Raw genomic sequence first — 19546 nt, 5'->3', positions numbered from 1 at the left:
CACCCAGGAAGAGTCCCAGTGTTGATAGTGCAGCAGAGACCAGGGGCCTCGAGCCAGACCAATGATTCTTTGTAATGAACACCTGCCTGTAAAAATGTATGGATAAAGGGGTTAACTGCGTGACTTACTGTGTCACACTGCAGCCTCCATGATGAGATTTTTTTTCCCTTTCTTCTTTTCTTTTTTTCCCTTTTTATCTTAAATTTTGCTTTGTGGGGGGGGGGGGAAGGGTGCAGGGGCAAAGGGCAGATGCAAGGGGATGGGAGACGGGTGGGATTGGGATGTATGATGTGTGTGAATGACACAAAGAATAAATTTTTTTTTAAAGTTTAAAAAATACATAATAAACAAAAAAAAGTAGCCTTTGAGATCAGAACTCCCCCCCCCCAGACAAGGTATCTCTGTGTAGCTTTGCACCTTTCCTGGAACTCACTTGGTAGCCCACAGGCTGGCCTTGAACTCACAAAGATCCGCTTGCCTCTGCCTCCCGGTGCTGGGATTAAAGGCGTGCGCCACCACCGTCCGGCCAGAACAATTATTATCCCCAGATAAGGAAGCTACGTCACAGAGAACTAGTCACTTAGGAGGGACACATGGAGTTGTGGTGAGGCCAGGTGAGGAACACAGACCAACCAGAAAGAACAGAGTGATGCCAGAGCTCTATGCTATGGGCTCAAGACACCAAAATTCTAAGAATGTGAGTCATTCTTGAGAAACGATTGTATGCAATCAAGTCAATGTCAAAATTAGTTCGCGAACCTCCAGCATTCCAAACCTGCTGCCTTTAATACGCTGCATTGATATTAACAGATCAAGTGATAACTATAGGCGCACAGTAAATGATTCTCATTCTCTATGAACAGGGAAGAGAGAATGAAAGAACTTCTAGGGGCTGGGGAGATGGAGCATCAGTTCAGAGCACTTGCTCCTCCTTCCAGAGGACCTGAGTTCGGTTCCCAGCACCCATGCTGATGTCTCACAACCTCTTCTAACTACCATTCCAAGGGATTTGGCCCCCTCTTCTGGCTGCTGTGGGTAGCCACATGCATTCATTCACATGGGTAGACACACACACACACACACACACACACACACACACACACACACATACTCATGCACACACAAATACAAATAATAAAAATAAATATTTTTAGAAGAACTCAGATGTTGCTTAAGCATAGAAAACGTATGCAAATGATCCAGTCCATTTAAAGAACCTTTCTTGCTGTAAATATCCAAATAAGTAAAATGCCAGCAGAGATTGCCAGAGTTCTGAGCAATGGTTTCTTGAATACATAATAGTTCTCAATTGCTTGTTTTATTTTAAGCTAGAGTATTTACATAGTTCAGTGTGAGGTTTTTCAAGTATGCCTCCTCCACGATCCCTCTATTTATTATCTTGCTTCCAGCTCTCCTGCTTGTTTGATCTTGACTCTTTCAGGAAAGAAACACAGACCCTCCTCACCTATATTCTATGCACTATTACACATTCAGTTAGTAACAGCAGAAGCAGCTGTAGAGGTACAGGGTTTCGATCCACTCTAGACACCCTCCTCTCACTGTCCTAACACCCCGAGAGGAGCCCAGTGCTCCTTGGCAGCATCAAGTGGCAAGGAAAATGGTCACTGAGGGAAAGTTACACCAACAAATCCTAGTGGGGCAAGCCACTACAAAATCCCCAGGAGAAAAGCACTGTGGTTCCTGGCCCTAGCATTTCCTTCCAGGAGCCGCTGGCATCAAGCAGAAGAAAGATGCTTGGCTCTAGCTCACACTTATACTGACCAGGGCTCTTTTAGACCTGGCTGTGTTAATCACAGGGTTAACAGGTCACTGGGGCACAAATTCTCACCATGGCAGTCACGATACAATCTGTGGTAAACACTGAGTAACCCACATCTACTGCACATTCTGCTCTCATGAATGCTCATGCTTCATCCACGTAGCCAAGCTCAATGTCCCCTTCAGAAAGCTTCTCAAGTCTATCAAGAGAGCCCATATGCTATTGGGCCAGACAACTGGCCGTGATTTCACACAGCTTTGTAAACTAGGAAACAAAGCAGAGGTCCTACAATGTAGGCATCCAAGAGCGACTGCCACGGAACAGCTGGAATCTCCACTCTCCAGGATCAACCCCCAGCTGTGTTCTTGGGTCAGAGTGGCCCTGTGGTCACTTGAATGGAAACACCGAAGCCTCTCCCTGCCTCATGTCTATCTTCCGAAGGCTTTGTTCTTTGGTATGTGTTGTCCTGAACGAAGCAACAGAACTATTCATTTCTAAACACTAAAGATAATATCCCTACACCAAAAGTTCTCAGCATGTTCTAGAGACTTACAATCTGAGCTACTGTTTCCCTCTGCCAGCGTAATGGCATTCCCTGATAGTCAGTGCTTTCCAACATTTCCAACATTAATTAACCAGTAAATTTTTAAAAATGTCCAGGATCTGAACAGGTGAGTGATCTACAGAAGACTATTTAGAAATAGGTCATGCAAAAAAAAAAAAAAAGACACATTTACCTGGTACTGCAGCAATGGCCTACATATTGCAACATAGCTATATGGTGACAAAATACATCCTGCCTTTATAGGTCAGAAGTGCAGAGCATCCAAATTAGGTTCCCTACAGACAGATGCCTCTAGCACAGACACAGTCCGAATGAGAGGTGAACATCCAGAGTGCTCCCAGAAAGTAATGCACATTGACAAATAATTTTTTTTTTTAAGCTGAGGATCGAACCCAGGGCCTTGTACTTGCTAGGCAAGCAATCTACCACTGAGCTAAATCCCCAACCAAATAATTTAAATGCATCTTCAGACATCACTCTTGATACCTTGGAATTAAGCAAGAATGACCAGAAATATTTCGCAGCACATCCTGTTCCCGTGTGGTCAGGGCTCTCTCCTCTTCCCCTCTTATGAACTCAGTTTCCCAGGCTCACATCCATCGCCCTTCTTCTTCTTCTTCTCCCCCATCATTCCCTCCATCAACACCCCTCTCAACAGAACATGTTACTCCAGCCAACACATCTTGTCCTAATTGTGCAGAAGAACCCCCTCTGTGCGCTTCCATCCCAGTCTCCCAGAGGAAGGGCTCCACCAGCCCAGCTCTCCAGGATCTGGAGGACAGAGCAGGTGTACACTGCCTGGCCCAAGAGCCAGGAGAAAAAGCACTTGATGCACTGGGACTTTCTTATTCAATTTTGTTGAAAATATTCCCTGAATATCATATTGTATAAAGTGGAGAAAACAGGAGTTAAATAGGAAACATATGACCTAGGAGTTGGGTGAAGTCCTGAAGGCAACTTAAAAATTAGTGTTTCTCTCTAGGTCAAACAAGGAATGTCTCCAGAGACTTTCCTTTTTAACATGGCACAGACTGCTATGGACGATAAGCTTATTTTCAACATGCCTTTGAAGCCTTCCTTTTGTCCACATTCTAAATTTAAACACTTAATTGCTAACTGTCCCTTTCCCTACTCCAGATATAATTACCTAGATTACATATGTGTTCTAAGGTACTCGGTGTCAGTGTGTATCTTTGAAAATCACATTACATATTGCTTTTTAAAAAGCACAGTAAAAAAAAAAAGTTATGAGGACCCGTCAATAATTTCCACACTCACTTTTCTTTTAAAGATTGTAAAAATAAAGACTCGTTCCATTTTTAAAGTACTCCTACTGGGTACTATAAAATGTACTTAGTAGGAAAAGAAAAACTTAAGTAGGAGGAATTCATATCATAGGATGTTAGAGTTGAAGAAATTACATAAACTGTCTATACCCAGTATGTGACATCATGTGAGTGTATGAGCATGGCCCCACAGAAAACGAGACTAGCCACGCTTGACCTACCCTGCCTATGTCCGCCTTAGCCTCACTTTGGACATGTCAGGCACCTGCCAGGAAGCTCGTGTGTGTGATTTCCCCATCCATTCTGATTCTCTCCAGGTGACCACTTTCCAGCCCTGACTTAATTTAGTTTACCGTTTCCTGACTGTCAGAGGAAGTGTGAGGTATGTAACTCAAGAGGACCAGAGGTTTTAAACAGGGAGGGCTGAAAGCTGAAAGTGTGAGACATTAGGGGGCATCAAGAGAACGATCTCTCGGACAGGAGCTGGAGCCTCAACTGTTACCACAGTCAGGAGAAAAATCTCTGCTCTAAATGAAGTTAGGCAACCAATTATTGTGGTGGTATTGTGTTCCCCGAAATATTGTGCACGCTAATAAACTTATCTGGAGTCAGAGAACAGGACAGCCACAATATTAAACATAGAGATAGGAGGTGGTAGCCTTTAATCCCAGCATTCCAGAGGCAGAGATTTACCTGGATCTCTGTGTGTTCAAGGATACAGCCAAGCACGGTGACTCACGCCTTTAATCCCAGGGAGTGATGGCACAAAGCAGAAAGATATATAATGCGTGGAGACCAGAAACTAGCAGCATTTGGCTGGTTAAGCTTTTAGCTGGATAAGCTTTTAGGCTTTGAGCAGCAGTTCAGCTGAGACACATTCAGATGAGGACTCAGAAGCATGCAGTCTGAGGAACCAGGATCAGCTGAGGAATGGGCAAGGTGAGGTAGCTGTGGCTTGTTCTGTTTCTCTGATCTTCCAGCATTCACCCCAAAACCTGGCTCAGGTTTGATTTTATTGATAAGAACTTTTAAGATTCATGCTACAAATTATCACAATCAAATTCAGCTGGGAGGAGAGAGAACAATTCATTTATGCTCTGGCCATCAGCCTGAGGACAGTGTGAAGCAATGGTAAAGCCTTCAAGATAGTGCCACAGACTTCACCAACAGTTAAAGATGCTGTCATCAGGTTGGTTTGAAGAACAAAGCTAGGACTCCTGTAGGTAGGTGGTTATCTAGTGCCAGGTTACAGCGGTGCCAGGCCAGGCTTTCGAACATGGGTGCTGGACCCAACTCAGGCTCTCATGTTTGCACCAGCATATTACTAATGGAGCCATCTCCCCAGGACCTATTGTTCTGTGTTAAAAGTACCTCTTTTCATAAGAATAAGGTTCCAATGAGCCATGACAGTCAACTGGCTCATATACTTAGAGGAGTGGGAATATAATTCCAATGTAAACTAATTCTACTTCAGTGTTCCAACCTTCATTTCTGTTCATATCAAGAGGAGGCTCTTAAGAAAAACACACTATTTCTTTCATTGTGTGGATAACTATAATTATCAGCAGCTGGTTGGCCAATGAGCCTGCCCAACCACTCGGGTGATAAACTGACGACCAGGCAAATAACTCCAGCTGCTTTGCTTCCATGTGACTTCTATTAGTTTTCTGGCCACAGATACTCTTTTGTCCCCACCTATCATTAACCCACTGTGGAGGCATGCCAGTTCCCTACAAGATTATAACATTCCCTTTTGTCTTTTACCCTTGATTAGGAAAATGAAATTAACTACCAGATGATGCACATTCCAAAATCCTTGAAAATGGCTTTTTATGGAAAAAAAAAAAAGTTTCCTGTCACACACGGTAAAATTTGAGACAGAACATTTATATTTAATAAAGTTAAGGCAAACATAGGCAATTCTAATTAGCTTGAATACTTTGTTATTGTACCTTTTTAATACAAGTTCTAAAACTCCATTTTAAAAATTAAATTAAATGTTCAGGAACACCATGTTTTTAATTTCAGTTAAGCCTAACCTACCATCACGTTTCCACCCACAGTGAGCAGGTGACCTGCCTTAAATTTATACCATTAGGGGCTAGAGCAATGGCTCAAAGGTTAAGCACATTGACTGCTCTCCAAAGGTCCTGAGTTCAATTACCAGCAACCACATAGGAGCTTACAACCATCTGTAATGAGGTCTGATGCCCTCTTCTGGTATTCATGCAAACATGCAGACAGAATATTATATACATAATAATCTTTTAAAAAATTTTACACTATGAGTGGCAACAATCTTGGGGTGCTTGGGTTTGGCACATTGCTCCATTCTGTAACACACACATGACAGAGATAGAGCATCCCTGCAATGCAGCACTAGCAATACGAAGAGAATCCTGCGTGCAATAGACTGGTAACATACAGTTGGAAAGATGACTCCAGAGGGACACCAGGGAAGGCACAGGAGCTCCAGGCACAGGAAGTTCAAAGCACATTTAGGCCTCTGTCCAAAAGCATCATGGACATGATCAACAACCTGGCCTCTGAGGGATGCTGTTAGTGAACATGCATTGGAGATGTCAGAGAAAGCTGGGCCAGCTGATTACCCAGCCATATACGGACCCTGCTCACTGCCTTTACTTTCTCTTGCATGCCAGGCCGACAAGTTTCTCTGGCATTTATCACATGGGTACAAGGAAAGGCCCTCTGCTATTCTATGATGTTTGAGTTCAGAGATACCCAGAAAAGCTCAGCCTATTCTGGGTCCAAGCTCAGACTATTAGGGAAAATTTACAAGTAAGCCCTGGCAAAGGGTTGCTAGCTCACAGCAAGATCTGGAAAAACAATACTTTTTGACACTGATTTCTTCCCTAATGCTGTCCAGGACCTTTGCTGTGGTGAACCCACTCTTTGCATGCATGAAGTCTCCATGGAAACTATACTGTACTCCAGAATTCATGGCAACTAATTTCTCCTAAAATTCAGATTTATACTAACTTCCATCCACAGTTACATTATTTCTGCTCTTGAATGCCCCCCCCCTCCACTGGGTTAGGCTCTCCTGGGGCTCCGTGGCCAATTAGTCTAGCCTAATTGGTAAGTTCCAGACCAAAAAGAGACTCTGTCTCAAAGGAGGTAGATGACATTTCTAAGGATAACACCCAAGCCTGTATACTCTGACCTCCATATGCATGTAAACAAATGTGCATGCACCCCCCCATCTACACAAACATACATGCACACAAGCTAGAAAGGCTGGAAGGGGATGGCCCCATTGGGCTCATATATTTAAATGTTGGGTCCCGAGTTGGTGTAACTATTTGAGAAAGAATAGGAGGTGTGGCCTTGTTGGAAGAGGTATGTCACTGGAGGGAGGGAGAGTTGAGGTTTCAAAAGCTGGCACCATCCCCGGTTACCTCTTCTCTCTGCCTAGTGCTTGTAGATCAAGGTGGAAGTTCTCAGCTACCACCTCAGCACCATGCTACACCATGCTTGCATGCCTGCTGCCATGTTCGCCCTGTGACAGTCATGGGCTCTAACTCTTTGGAACAGTATGCCAAATTAAACCGTAAAAAAAAATAAAATAAAATAAAATAAATAAATAAAAATTAAACACTTTATAAGTTGCCTTGGTTAATAGAAAAGTAACTAAAATACATGCACACATATACATGCATACTTCTTAAATTCTTAAACTATATTCTACCAAACACCAGAGCTATAAAGTGATCAGTGAAAACAGAACTTGATGGTCAAATACATTTGAGGGAAAAAATGACTATACAATTGCTCAAAATATTCCCTGCAAGGCGAGCCGTCCATCTCTGTGAACTCACAAAAGATCAGAAGATTTGCTTGGGACAATAAAACATGACCAGAAATGATGTTTTCACTTAGAAGTTTTGAGAATTGGCATGTGGTTCAACTTTCTTCTTTCTGCAGAAGACAACAAAGGCCCAGCTAAAGGGAGCTCAACCAAGGTGCTAGGAAAGATGATGTGGAACAGAGCCATTGTAACCCACAGCATGTGCTAACGAATCTGCTGGAAACACGTGACATTCAATAAATGGCTGAATGCCGAGCTCCTAAGAGTCAGATTAACTTTACTTAACACATCATTGTTGACATCTACTCTGTCGGATGATTCTTGAAACCTGGAAGACATCCTGAAGGAAATTTTTCCGAAAAGCACTAATGGAAACACTTGCTTTGAATCTCCAGTCCATTGTGAAGATTGACTGTTGGATTAATTCTGTCATTTCTCTCTAAGCCAATCAGGACCAACAAGGAGTTACTCACAATCCTGGCATTCATTACTCTAGTCTTGGTATCTTTCCTTAAAATAAGTTAGCTTTCCATTTACCATTCCCCATGTTTCCATGGTGATCAGGCTATGCCCTGCTTTAAGTTATTCCACATTGTGTGAAACACTGGCTTTCAAGCTACATCTTGCCCAGGGTAACTCCATTTTACAAGTAGCATTTTAGAGACACCAACACCTATCCAGTAACACCCAGGAGGCACTCGCTGACAAACAACATAGTCCAAAAAGGAAAAAGCCATCACCTATAGCTCAGTAGACTGATACCATATGAATACATGGACATATTAAAATCACATCAGAAAAACAGGCCAGGAATTTATGAAACATCAGACCCTCACCTAGACTCCAGGAAAAGATCTAAGGAGGAGATATAATGTGACCACCTGAGGGTGTGTCAAGGGACTGACTGACAAAGAACTGTCCTCTGGCTACAACTCAGCTCAACCCCATTGCTGACACTGTTGCTCATCCCACCCTGGCTGAGTTTCCAACAACAATCCAATTGGGTTCATCAACCTAATCACTAAGGTGACCCTCTGCCTCTGTATCAGCTCCCTGCTTCTGCCCTGTCAGGCCTCTCCTTGAACTCTGGTGATCTGTCCTATTTAACTCTTTTGTATCTACTTCTATAACCTACATACATACATATAGATACACTGTTGGTGGGTTTTTCTGTCCCTCCTGCCAGCTCCCAAATCATGATACAGAGACTCATTATTAATTATAAAAGCTCAGCCAATAGCTTAGGCTTTTTACCAACTACCTCTTACAATTTAAATTACCCCATTTCTATTAATGTACTTTCTGCCTCATGGCTTTATTACCTTTACTCTGTACTGCCCATGTTGCTTTTCTGCTTCCTCTATCTTTGCATCTCTGCCCTTCTTCCCAGTGTCCTCTCTGCCCTGAAAATCCTGCCTAGCTATTGGCCATTCAGCTTTTATTAAACCAATTCAAGTGACACAACTTCACAGTGTACAAAAAGACTATTCCACAACAATGCACAGCTATAATTTGAAATGTGTGACTTAAGTATTAATATCAGTAATTAGGGATGGATTAAAACCTATTTTCCAACAGCAGGCTGACAAGGGAAATCAAGATCATGTGACAAACTGCAGCCAATGACACCTGCAAAGCCTGTGAATTTACTGCTGTTTAATGAATTATGACACTGTTAAAAGACACAAGTTCTTTTTTTTTTTTTTAAAGCTGAGGATCGAACCCAGAGCCTTGTGCTTACTAGGCAAGCACTCTACCACTGAGCTAAATCCCAAACCCGAGACACAAGTTCTTCTGGCTGATTCTGGCACAGCAAATTCTCAACAGGGATATCAAATGAATCTACATACATTGAGCTCTTGCTCCATTCACTTTATTCTTCTAAGTCAATTCTACCTCCATAGCTTCTTTTCTGCACTTAGCCCCTCTCTTGCCTGATTCTCTGTACCTCTGCATTCATACTTAGCTCCTCTCTTGCCTGATTCTCTGTACTTTTCTCTGCTGTTCTTTGTTCCAACTTACTTCTACCTCGAGTCTCTGAAGTTTCCAGTTTATACACATATAATCAGCAATTCTCTGCCCAAAGCAAGGTCACAAGGCTTGAATTATTTCAGGGTCATAAAAGCAGAGAAGAGTTTACAACAGGCAGTGACTGTCAGCCTTTCTTTGAGACTCAAGAAGGGGGTGACTTGTAAAAGCCTCAGTAGACTCTTAAAGAGAAAAGGTCCAATGAGAGGGAGAGAGACCTTGAATCAATTAGGGAAATCTAAGAAGGAAAAGGGGGGAATCTATGCGTAGATAATAAGCTAATTAACAAGCCACGGTGAAAGTAAAGGAGTTATGGATTTAGGTTAGTGAGGATAGCTTCTCTTATCTGTAGGAGAAGTGAGCTCAGGGTAGGCTAGTGCCCATCTATCTGCAGTCTGTCATTGGATGTTTGAAAAGTGTCTCAGATGAAATACTTTTGTCTGGAGATGGCACTGGCCAGATGGTGGCTAATGAAGATAATTACAGAAAAGCAGACTCTAAGTCTATGCTGGAGTAAAAGGAACAAAGGCCTGATTGTGGGGAAAGGGTCTGTTTGCGTGACTGTTTTCACACATAGTCTAAGGGATGTCATCCATATGCCCCAAACTTATAGGGGAAAATACACTCAATAAATGGTCAATTACACTGTTAGACGTTATTGAGAAAAGCATAAAATGGGAAAGCTAAGATAGCACACAAGAAATTCACTGCAGGAAACAGCTAATATATTCAAAAGCCAATATCACCAAAACGCCTTGAGTTTTGGCTTCCCTCTGGCAGAGAGGCCTTGGCTATGCCAGGTTTTAGGCTTGTTGGTACCCGTTGAATTCCTACTTCATTTTTTCTGTGAATTGCAGCAACAGAGGGGTACAAAGTTTGCATTCTGGTAGGTTTACCTTCTCAGATACCATTTACAATCATTAGACATTCATATGGAAACAGACAACACAACAGCCCAGTGTCTAAGACTGCATTAGAAACACAAGTGAAGCAAGAGAATATAGCAGTGCCCTTGGCACAGTCAGTGACACCCATGAATGGCATGGGAGCATTTCAGAAGAAATTATGACTCTATATGACATTGGACTTCACTGAATGTTTAGAGTTAAAAGGTCATCAAGATTTGTTTCTAGGCCAGGTGGGTGGTGCATGCCTTTAATCCCAGCACTTGGGAGGCAGAGCCAGGAAGATCTCTGTGAGTACAAGGCCAGCCTGGTCTACAGAGTGAAATCCAGGACAGCCAGAGCTGTTATACAGAGAAACCCTGTCTTGAAACTCCCCCAACCAAAAGATCTGTTTTTAATGTACTCAATGATGTAAAAATGACTCTAAAACAACTAAGAACATTATATAATTAAGCCATTAGCATTGGCTTCAAGGATTCAGAGTCTCAAGGAGTTTGTGCTGGAATGGATACTTGCAGTAAAGCTTAACAAAGTTAATCTGATCCTAGAATCTCAGGAGTGGGCATTCCATCTTGTCATGGACAGTTGTAAGACAGCTTATGTCTGGTCTTTCAGGAATTGGGTGGAGCTGTGGTTGGGCTGTACCTAGGTTTTCTGATGGAGAACTTCCTCCTCCTCTGCTACAGATCTGTGACAGCTTGCACATCCTGTCCCCCATATCAGAACATCTACCCCCAGCCATGAGCCCCCCAACTGTGGCTGCAGGGGCTTCCTCCCTTTCTGAAGGTGATGCCTCTAGGAAGCATCTCCTTCTTGGCCCCTGCCACATGCTTCATGCCTTCTCCCCCTGCAGTGAGAACTCATAGTGACCCTCATCTTCTACCTCTTGCTTCCCTACCCAAAGGAGACTTCTCATGCAGGTCCTGCTGGTCCTCGTTACTTCTGATCAGACTTGCACATAATTTGGTATCTATAATAATTCTCCATCTATTAGTTTCACTAAGGATGCAGTGTATACAGTGGCCATGGCAGCACACACCTGTAACTCCAGCACTGGGGAGACAGAGACAGGAGGTTCCTTACACATTTGAAGCTGGCCTGGTCTGCATAGTGAGTTCCCAGCCAGCCAGGAATACCAATGAGATCCTGTGTCAAAACCACAAAAGGATGTTGTGTGTACTCTTCCCCATGGCCCCCATTGCTGTGTGTGTTGTCAAAAGTTTCTAAATCACCACCACCTTCCTAGAAGAACTTGAAAATGTTTCCCCATCTCTCTCCTTTTTTTTTTTTTTTTTTTTTGGTTTTGGTTTTGTTTTGTTCTGTAGAAAGGTTTTCTCTGTGTAGTTATAGTGCCTGTCCTGGATCTCACTCTGTAGCCCAGGCTGGCCTCGAACTCACAGAGATCCACTTGGCTCTGCCTCCCAAGTGCTGGGATTAAAAGTGTGTACCACCACCCTCTGGCTGTCTCTCTCCTTCTATACATACAAGAAAGCCAGCTGGAGGTTCAAACAAACAAACAAACAAACAAACAAAACACTCTCTATAAAATGAAATCAAACTATTTGTCAAGATGCTTACCAAGTAGATATTTCAGAATGGAGTCACTTACCCATATTTGCCCCCATGACTAAACACAGAAGAGACTATGTGATTTTTCTGGGCTATATGACAGAGATAAAACAAGATAAATCATGATTCTTTCAAATGTATTACAGAGATTTCCCCTCAAAGAGTAGTATGTGTCTTATTTATAAATGGCTATAGACAGCCACCACTGGGTGGGGGCTGAAGCTTTGTTGGTAGGGTGCTTTCCTAGTATACATGAGGTCCTAGATTCTAGCTCTGACACCATAATTGGGTGGCACAGACCTAGAGTCCCAACACTCAGAGCCAGAAGCAAAATGCTCAGAAGTTCAAGATCATCCACAGCTCTGTGAAAGGCCAAGCTGGCTGCACAACCCTGTCACAGACATATATACTACACACACACACATACATACACACACACACACACACACACACACACACACACACACACACGTGCATGCACATGCACGAAGACCAATCAAAATCACACCAGGCAAACTATCAAAATCCTGAGAAAATGTGCAGCTAGCTAGACCGATAATAGAAAGATACAGAAATATAATTCTACAAAGATAGAGAACAGGAGGCAGTAATGGCAGAAGGAGAAGGGAGATGGTATCAGTGGGTTGCAGAGAGGGAAGCCAGTAGAGGAAGTGTCTGCTGCAGCCAGCGTGGTACAAAACATTCTTATGACAATCTTGGTTCAGTATCGTGAATCACCAAAGACTCCAGGGACTGGGCCTTCTCTATCCTAGCAGCTTCCAAACAGCATTTTCGTTTTCTTTTGTCTACACTCTTCGGCTTCCCACTGACCCGGTCACTATGGCTGTCCTACATCCTATGGCTGTCCTGCTCCCCTCCCCATCATCACCCCACAGGACTCACCCCTCACTGTGTACACAGCCACTCTGAGCAACCACAAGAAGGCTGTTTCTTTCCTTTCTTATTCTAATGTCAGACAGCCTCTGATTCTGGAAAAGCTGCTGCAAGAAGTAACTGGAGTTTGTAGGGCAAAGCCCCTCTTGGCTGCTAATTAAGTGGCAAATAATACTGAAGACCCGAGAGCTTTCTTCAATGTGCTTACATGCGGAAGAGGATCACATAAAGGCATCCAGGAATCCAAGGTCTTTCTTGAGTGCTGACATGAGCTTTAGTTTCAAATAAATGAAGAATCGGGGCAAGGAGGTGAGAGGTATGCATAATTAAGTAGTCTTGGTCAAAGTGTGGACTTCCCAGTCGCTGTCCCGGCTCAAGTCCTACAAAGCAGTTCTTACGGCTTGAGGGAACAAGGCAGTTGTCCTGAGATAATTACTTCTGCTGCTTGAGGGTGAGGGCCTGGCATTCATGGGTTAGTGCCTCTGACCTTAGGCATGAAGGCTCTGCAGTCTTGGAATCCACTGGTGACTCAAGAGAAAATGTCAAGGAAAGTAATTTCTCTCTGTGCCCTTAGTCAAAGCAAGGGAGACAGGCAGACTCACAAGGCAGGTACAGATTTCAGGCCTTCTGCTTTAGATAGAGTGTGGGGCTAAAGAGGACTCCATGGTTTTTAGCCAAACATCGGGTAGGTGCCTACATTAGAACCAATTAAATAAGCCAAACCTGTGTTAGTAAATGCTATATTAATAAATTCGAGGGCTGGAGAGATGGCTCAGAGGTTAAGCACACTGGCTGTTCTTGCAGAGGTGGTCCTGAGTTCAATTCCCAGCAACCACATGGTGGCTTACAACCCTCTATAATGCCTTCTGGTGCCCTCTTCTGGTGTGCAGGCATATATGCAGGCAGACCACTGTATACATAATAAAAATAAATAAATCCTAAAAAAAAAAAAAAAAAAAAAAAAGATTTCCTTTTGGGCTGGAGAGGTGGCTCAGAGGTTAAGAGCACTGACTGCTCTTCCAGAGGACCTGAGTTCAATTCCTAGCACCCGCATGGTGGCTCACACCCATCTGTATACATAATAAATAAATAAATCTTAAAAAAAAAAAAAAAAAGAAAAAAAAAAAAAGGAGACTCCTCAGGCTTCACAGGTGAGGACCGAGATGCCATTGACTTTCACAAAATAAAAATAAAAAATAAATTTAAAAAAATCATAAATCTGGGGACTTGGAAGCTCAGAAAAGAATTTGTATTTAAAAACAAAGGATCCATGTTTTAGGAGATTATGTCTATTTCTCGAGGAATCCAGAGGTGCACTGAAGCCCTGTGTGATTGAAACTGGTCTTCTGCCACCAAGTGTCAGCACACACTACTAACCCTGCAGGTTTTTCAGTTTCAGTCACAGAAACAGGAGATCCTCTATGAGGAAAATAAATCTAACAGGATGCACTATGAAAAGCATGGAGGTATGCAAACTATATATAAACTAAGACTGTCAAACATCTTGGGGGAAGCTCACACAGCCTCCCTGCATTTACTACTTCACTGAGTACTTTACTCAGATTTTCTGAGGCCAAATTTATTTGTTTTCTTTAAATTACACAGCACAGTGATCATCAGAGTAGCTCATTTTAATAGTATCAATATACCCAGTACAATACCGTGAAATGAAGATGACGTAAAACTCACATGTACACTGAACAAATTTCTCCTCTCGTTAGAAAGTATGTAATCTCCAAGAAAAGCCTATGGCTTCCCAGATCTCTCCGTCATCTCCCTCAGCTCTGCTGGGGCAGGGGAATCTCCACACCAGGAGAGTCAAGGGAGAGTTTTTGTATTTCCAAACCTCCAAACCTAATACACCTAACTCCCAGCTACCCCACTGGGCTTTGGCTACTTTTAGCGTGTACTGTTGCCTACAAACAGGTGTCCTTGCAGAGACAGGACCCCAGAGCCCTAGGGACTGCTATCCCCCACACGGACCACTCTTGAGGAGCACTCCTGGAGCACTCACGGCCAGCACCAGGCTCGGCCCATGACGTCAATGAGATCTTTTACCTTCCTAAACATAGTATTACAGCTCCAACTTTTTCTTTTAGCTTAGCACGGCTGGTAGCTTTTCGGGTCACTAAAGGATATTGATGAAAGGAGGAAGAGCTGACCTCCATGGCTGCATCTCCTCCAGTTAGCAGTAGGCAGACTACCTATTCATCCTGCCATCCCAGAAGTTTGCCTCTGCTAATCTACAGCTCGTCTCTGCCTAGCAAACCTCTTTTTTTTAAAAAAACCAATAATCATCAGTCCCCAAAATAGCACCACCAGTATCTTGGGAGAGTTCCAGTATCACACCCAAAATTATCTCCAGATGTCCTTCTAGCATGTCAAGCCAAAATATGAAAGCTAGTGGCTGGTGAGTTGGCTCAGAGCCACTTGCTGCCAAGTCTGATGATCTGAGTCTGATACCTGGAACCCACGTGGGAGAAGGAGAAGATGGACTCCTTCCTATAAGTTGTCTCCAACATCCACATGTGTGGGCACCATGACATCCATGTACTCACATGTATCCATACACACAAATAAATAAGTATGATAAAAACAATTTTAAATAACGCCTTGTGAAGTTTCTCCTAGACACTAAATGAGCGCCCTCTCGGGAAGGGAAAGCTTCGGGGCCTCTGAATCCAGTGGCTTCCCCTCACTCCTGACTTGCCATGGGCCCCTGACATGCTCATCACCACTTTTTACTTAACTCAGTTTACCAAAGCTCTCTTTCCTTGGAACCCAGCCAAACCCTAACCAGTCGAGTAAGAATCCTTGATGTGCCAAAGAGAGTTCACTGCATCCTAGGGATGTTAAGGTCAGCTCTGTTCACAAGTCCATCAGAAAAACCACTGGCTAAAAGAACATTGGAAGCTCACTCTTTACCTCTGAAATGCATTAAAAGACACACTAAGTGTTGTGCAAACCTCCCCAATTATGGTACAGATCTCTAATTAAGGCACACATTCTAAATCTCATTTACTTTCTTATACTATTATAAAGTCCTTATAGTTACATACTTTAACATATGCTTAAATCATTGATATGCTTTACCAAACTGAGTTAAACATTCCTTTATTTTAGACATTATTTTTCTTTCTTTCCTTTTTTATTTTTTTGAGACAGGAACCCTTTTATAGTATTAGTAATGTTTCCATAAACATCTTCATGCACAAAGAACTTCCTTTTTTTAAAAGATTTATTTATTTATTATGTATACAGTGTTCTGCCTGTATGTGTCCTTGCAGGCCAGAAGAGGGCACCAGATCTCATTACAGGTGGTTGTGAGCCACCATGTGGTTGCTGGGAATTGAACTCAGGACCTCTGGAAGAGCAGTCAGTGCTCTTAACCTCTGAGCCATCTCTCCAGCCCAAGAACTTCCTTTTTAAGATTTTTAAGATTATTTAAGATTAGTCCTATTTTAAGATTATTTATGATAATATCAGCAACAAAGGCATCTTGGTTAAAGAATACACATTTAAATGTTCTTATTTCTGCATTTCATTTTATGTGTATGTGTGTTTTGTCTGCATGTATGTATGTGTGCCATGTGTGTGCCTGGTGTCCATGGAGGTCAGAAGAGGACATCAGATCCCCTGGGACTGGGGTTACAGGTGGTTGTGAGCCATCATGTGAACTAGGACCTGAACCAGAGTCTTCTGCAAGAGCAACAAATGCTCTTAATGGCTGAGCTAGCTCTCCAGTCTCAAGAATAAACTTTTTAAAATGTTTTTCAGTGCTGGCTACACGGTTGACAATTTAAAGGGCTATTCTAATTCTACAGGCCACTACTAATAACCTTTGCTCTCCTTACACCAAGAACTGACCTAATAAACGCTGCTCTCCAATGCGCTGACTGGCAGTAGAGGCGAACTCCACTGTTCTACCAGGCAATCTAGTGATTCTGAGAGTGCCAGATGTCAGAATTCTACTTCAAAAACTTAGCTCTGTAGGATGATGGCAACCTCCCCAAGAAACGGAAACCAACCAACTCACCAAGGGAGAGGGGTCTGTGTTACTGTAAAGAGAACTAGGGTATGAAGTTGTATTTCTGGCCAGGCGTGGTTACATATCTCAGTCCTGAAGCTCAGGGGACTCAGGCAAGAAAACCTCGAGTTTGAGGCCAGCCTGGGCTACACTGCGAAGCCCTGCCTCAAAAATGAACAAAGCTTCATTACTTTCCTTCATGTAGGAACATACATATACATACATGTATATATATATATATATATATATATATATATATATATATATATATGTCTAAATTACACAATTACTTTACAATTAAAATAACTTTTAAAGTTAAAAAAAATCAAGTACTTGAAAAGATCTGCTTCTCCCTCTTTTAACTTCTCATCTGCCTAACTAACACTAAAAGCTGGTGACTAAAGCCAAGGAGAGTTCATTTTACGTTCACCTTGATTGGATGACAGGACACCTCGGAGGCTGCTGACATATCATTTCATCGCTGTGTAGGAAGGAGTTTCCAGAGGAAAGTAACACACGGGTGGGCCCGGAGGAGATGGGAAGTATAGATGGACACCAGACAGGGCAGCAGAGGCCTCACCTTTTACCTGAATCTTCAGTTCTCTATGGTCAACCACAGTTTAAAGGTAGTAAGCAGAAAATTCAAGAAATAGCTTCCCTGGGGGTATAGCTCTGTAATTCAAATGCCTGGGAGGTTAAAACGGAAGGGCCACTTAGTGAGGCCCTACCTCGACATAAAAAAGGAACATGAGGGTTGGTGCTAGAGCTCAGTGGACAAATATTCCAGAGACTGATAATGCACAGGTCTTAAATCGTGCACCCTTCTGAGCAGCGAGAGATCCCGTGCTACTCGGCCTCACCCAGGATGGGAATCATCCTTGGCCAGCACAGCCACATAGTACACAGGGCCCTCCCGTTAGCCACTCGGTAACCACCTCAGCTATCAGACCTACTGCCTCAGCACCACAGTGCTCACATTTAAGTAATTCTTACTTTTATATAATAATGGCCCCAAAGTGCATAGTAATGCTGGCATTTGCTACGCCAAAGATAAACCATAGTACACTTACCTTTTCTTTAAGTGACTGAACACACATACAGGGAAAACAACATATATAGTGATTAGTCTTTTCTGTGGTTTCAGGCATTTCCTGGGGGCCTTGTTATGTCTCTTCCATGGAGATGAGAGAGGCTACTGTAATTTGTGTCTATAGATTAAATCTTCTAATCTATACAGAATGCAATTTGATTTCAAGTCTATACACCATCCAGGCAAGAACTTTCCATTTTGATTACCAATCTGGACTTAAGCAGCGAGTGCCTGGCATGCAATAGATACTGAATAAATATTTGATTTGTAACAGATGCTCCTCATATATAGAAATGAATTTGAATGAACTAAAGTAGGAGAGAAGAACAGGAAATTGAGAATAAGACAGGTTCTTAGACACAGAGTTGGGACTTTGAAACTCAAGGAGGTGACTCTCCCCCCCCCCCCCCTCCCCCCCCCCCACCCAAAGGCATGTAAACCTTCTGAGTCTCATTCCCTTTCCTCTAGGGGAGGAAGTCAGTTCTGTGCAATTAAGTGCCAAGAAATCACATAAGAACAGTCTGAGAGGTTGAAATCGAGATCCTGGAACATTTAAGCATCCCTTTGGTAAACATCACTGGATGCTCCCACTCTAAGTTAATACTGTAAAGACAAAGCAACATTTTGAAACAGGGGGATTACCTTGACCACTGATTTGTCACTCGGGGATTAAGTGGGAGACCACTTGGAAGAAGGCAGTCCATTGGAGGCAAAACAAGAAAGATAATTAGAGCGAAGAAGTAAACGGTCAGTCTACAGGCTCCGGGGGTTGTTATTCAAGGTACAAAAACTATCACAACAATCACTTTACCTAACACATTTTGGAACCATGCCTATGTAGAGATTGGCGAATTTTTACCTCTCAAAAATATGCAAGACATCTTTTTGAGGACATCTTTAATAGCAGTTTGTAGAAAGCTCAGCCAAACCCTTGTTTTAAAAAAACAAAAAGGACACTGAGGACATGCTAAACCTGGGGGTTTGGGGCTATACATACTAATAAGCGTGACCTTCGTCTACAGAGCTACAAGGAGCCTTAACAGGAGCAGAGGGAAGGAAGAAGCCCTGAGAGCTGAAGGAGGCACAATCTCCAAGCAAGAAAGCAGCACAACTGAGCTCTGGCGCCATCTAGAGGCTCCTCCTGGGAAGTCTCGCAAAAGAAGCAGCGGCCTTCCGGATGTCAGTGTGCACCCCACAGCCATGCGGCCAATCAGGCAGGGCTGTAACAGCCTCCTAGGAACCCTGAGGTCTTTAGCACCCTTGAATTAGAACTGAATTGACCTAGAGTCCCAGGAACAAGAAAGTTAGGGTGCCCCAAAATATAAAACGTCACAGTCCCAACCCTGCTGAAGCCTGGTGTGTCCCGGAAAAAAAGTCCAATGATACAAATGTGCACTCACCTTCTTCCAGAGCATCGGTGCCTTTGACAGTTTCATAAAGGTCAAGTGAGGCTTAAAACTTCTGCTTTCTCCTGCCAGGATGCCTTTTTTTTGAAATGTTCTTTTTGCCGTCTCTGAAGAAAATAAAAAGAACACAGAACGCTACTGGAACACACAGTTATCTCTAGTTATTG

The 19546-nt window shown here is 42.9% G+C and overlaps 1 protein-coding gene across 2 annotated transcripts in view; it reads right to left on the bottom strand.

The window, feature by feature from the left end:
* The window catches only part of Akap7 (A-kinase anchoring protein 7), a 146783-nt gene that overhangs the window by 65875 nt on the left and 61362 nt on the right, over positions 1 to 19546 (bottom strand). For both annotated transcript variants that reach the window (XM_036168918.1, XM_036168917.1), the window contains exon 6: positions 19374 to 19486. In XM_036168918.1, coding sequence (XP_036024811.1) covers positions 19374 to 19486 — 113 coding nt within the window. The remainder of the gene's footprint in view (positions 1 to 19373; positions 19487 to 19546) is intronic.

The sequence above is a fragment of the Onychomys torridus genome, chromosome 19, assembly GCF_903995425.1.
Source record: "Onychomys torridus chromosome 19, mOncTor1.1, whole genome shotgun sequence".
NCBI lineage: Eukaryota > Metazoa > Chordata > Mammalia > Rodentia > Cricetidae > Onychomys > Onychomys torridus.
Note: the sequence above shows the minus strand (reverse complement) of the source record. Positions and strands in the feature narration are given on the sequence as shown.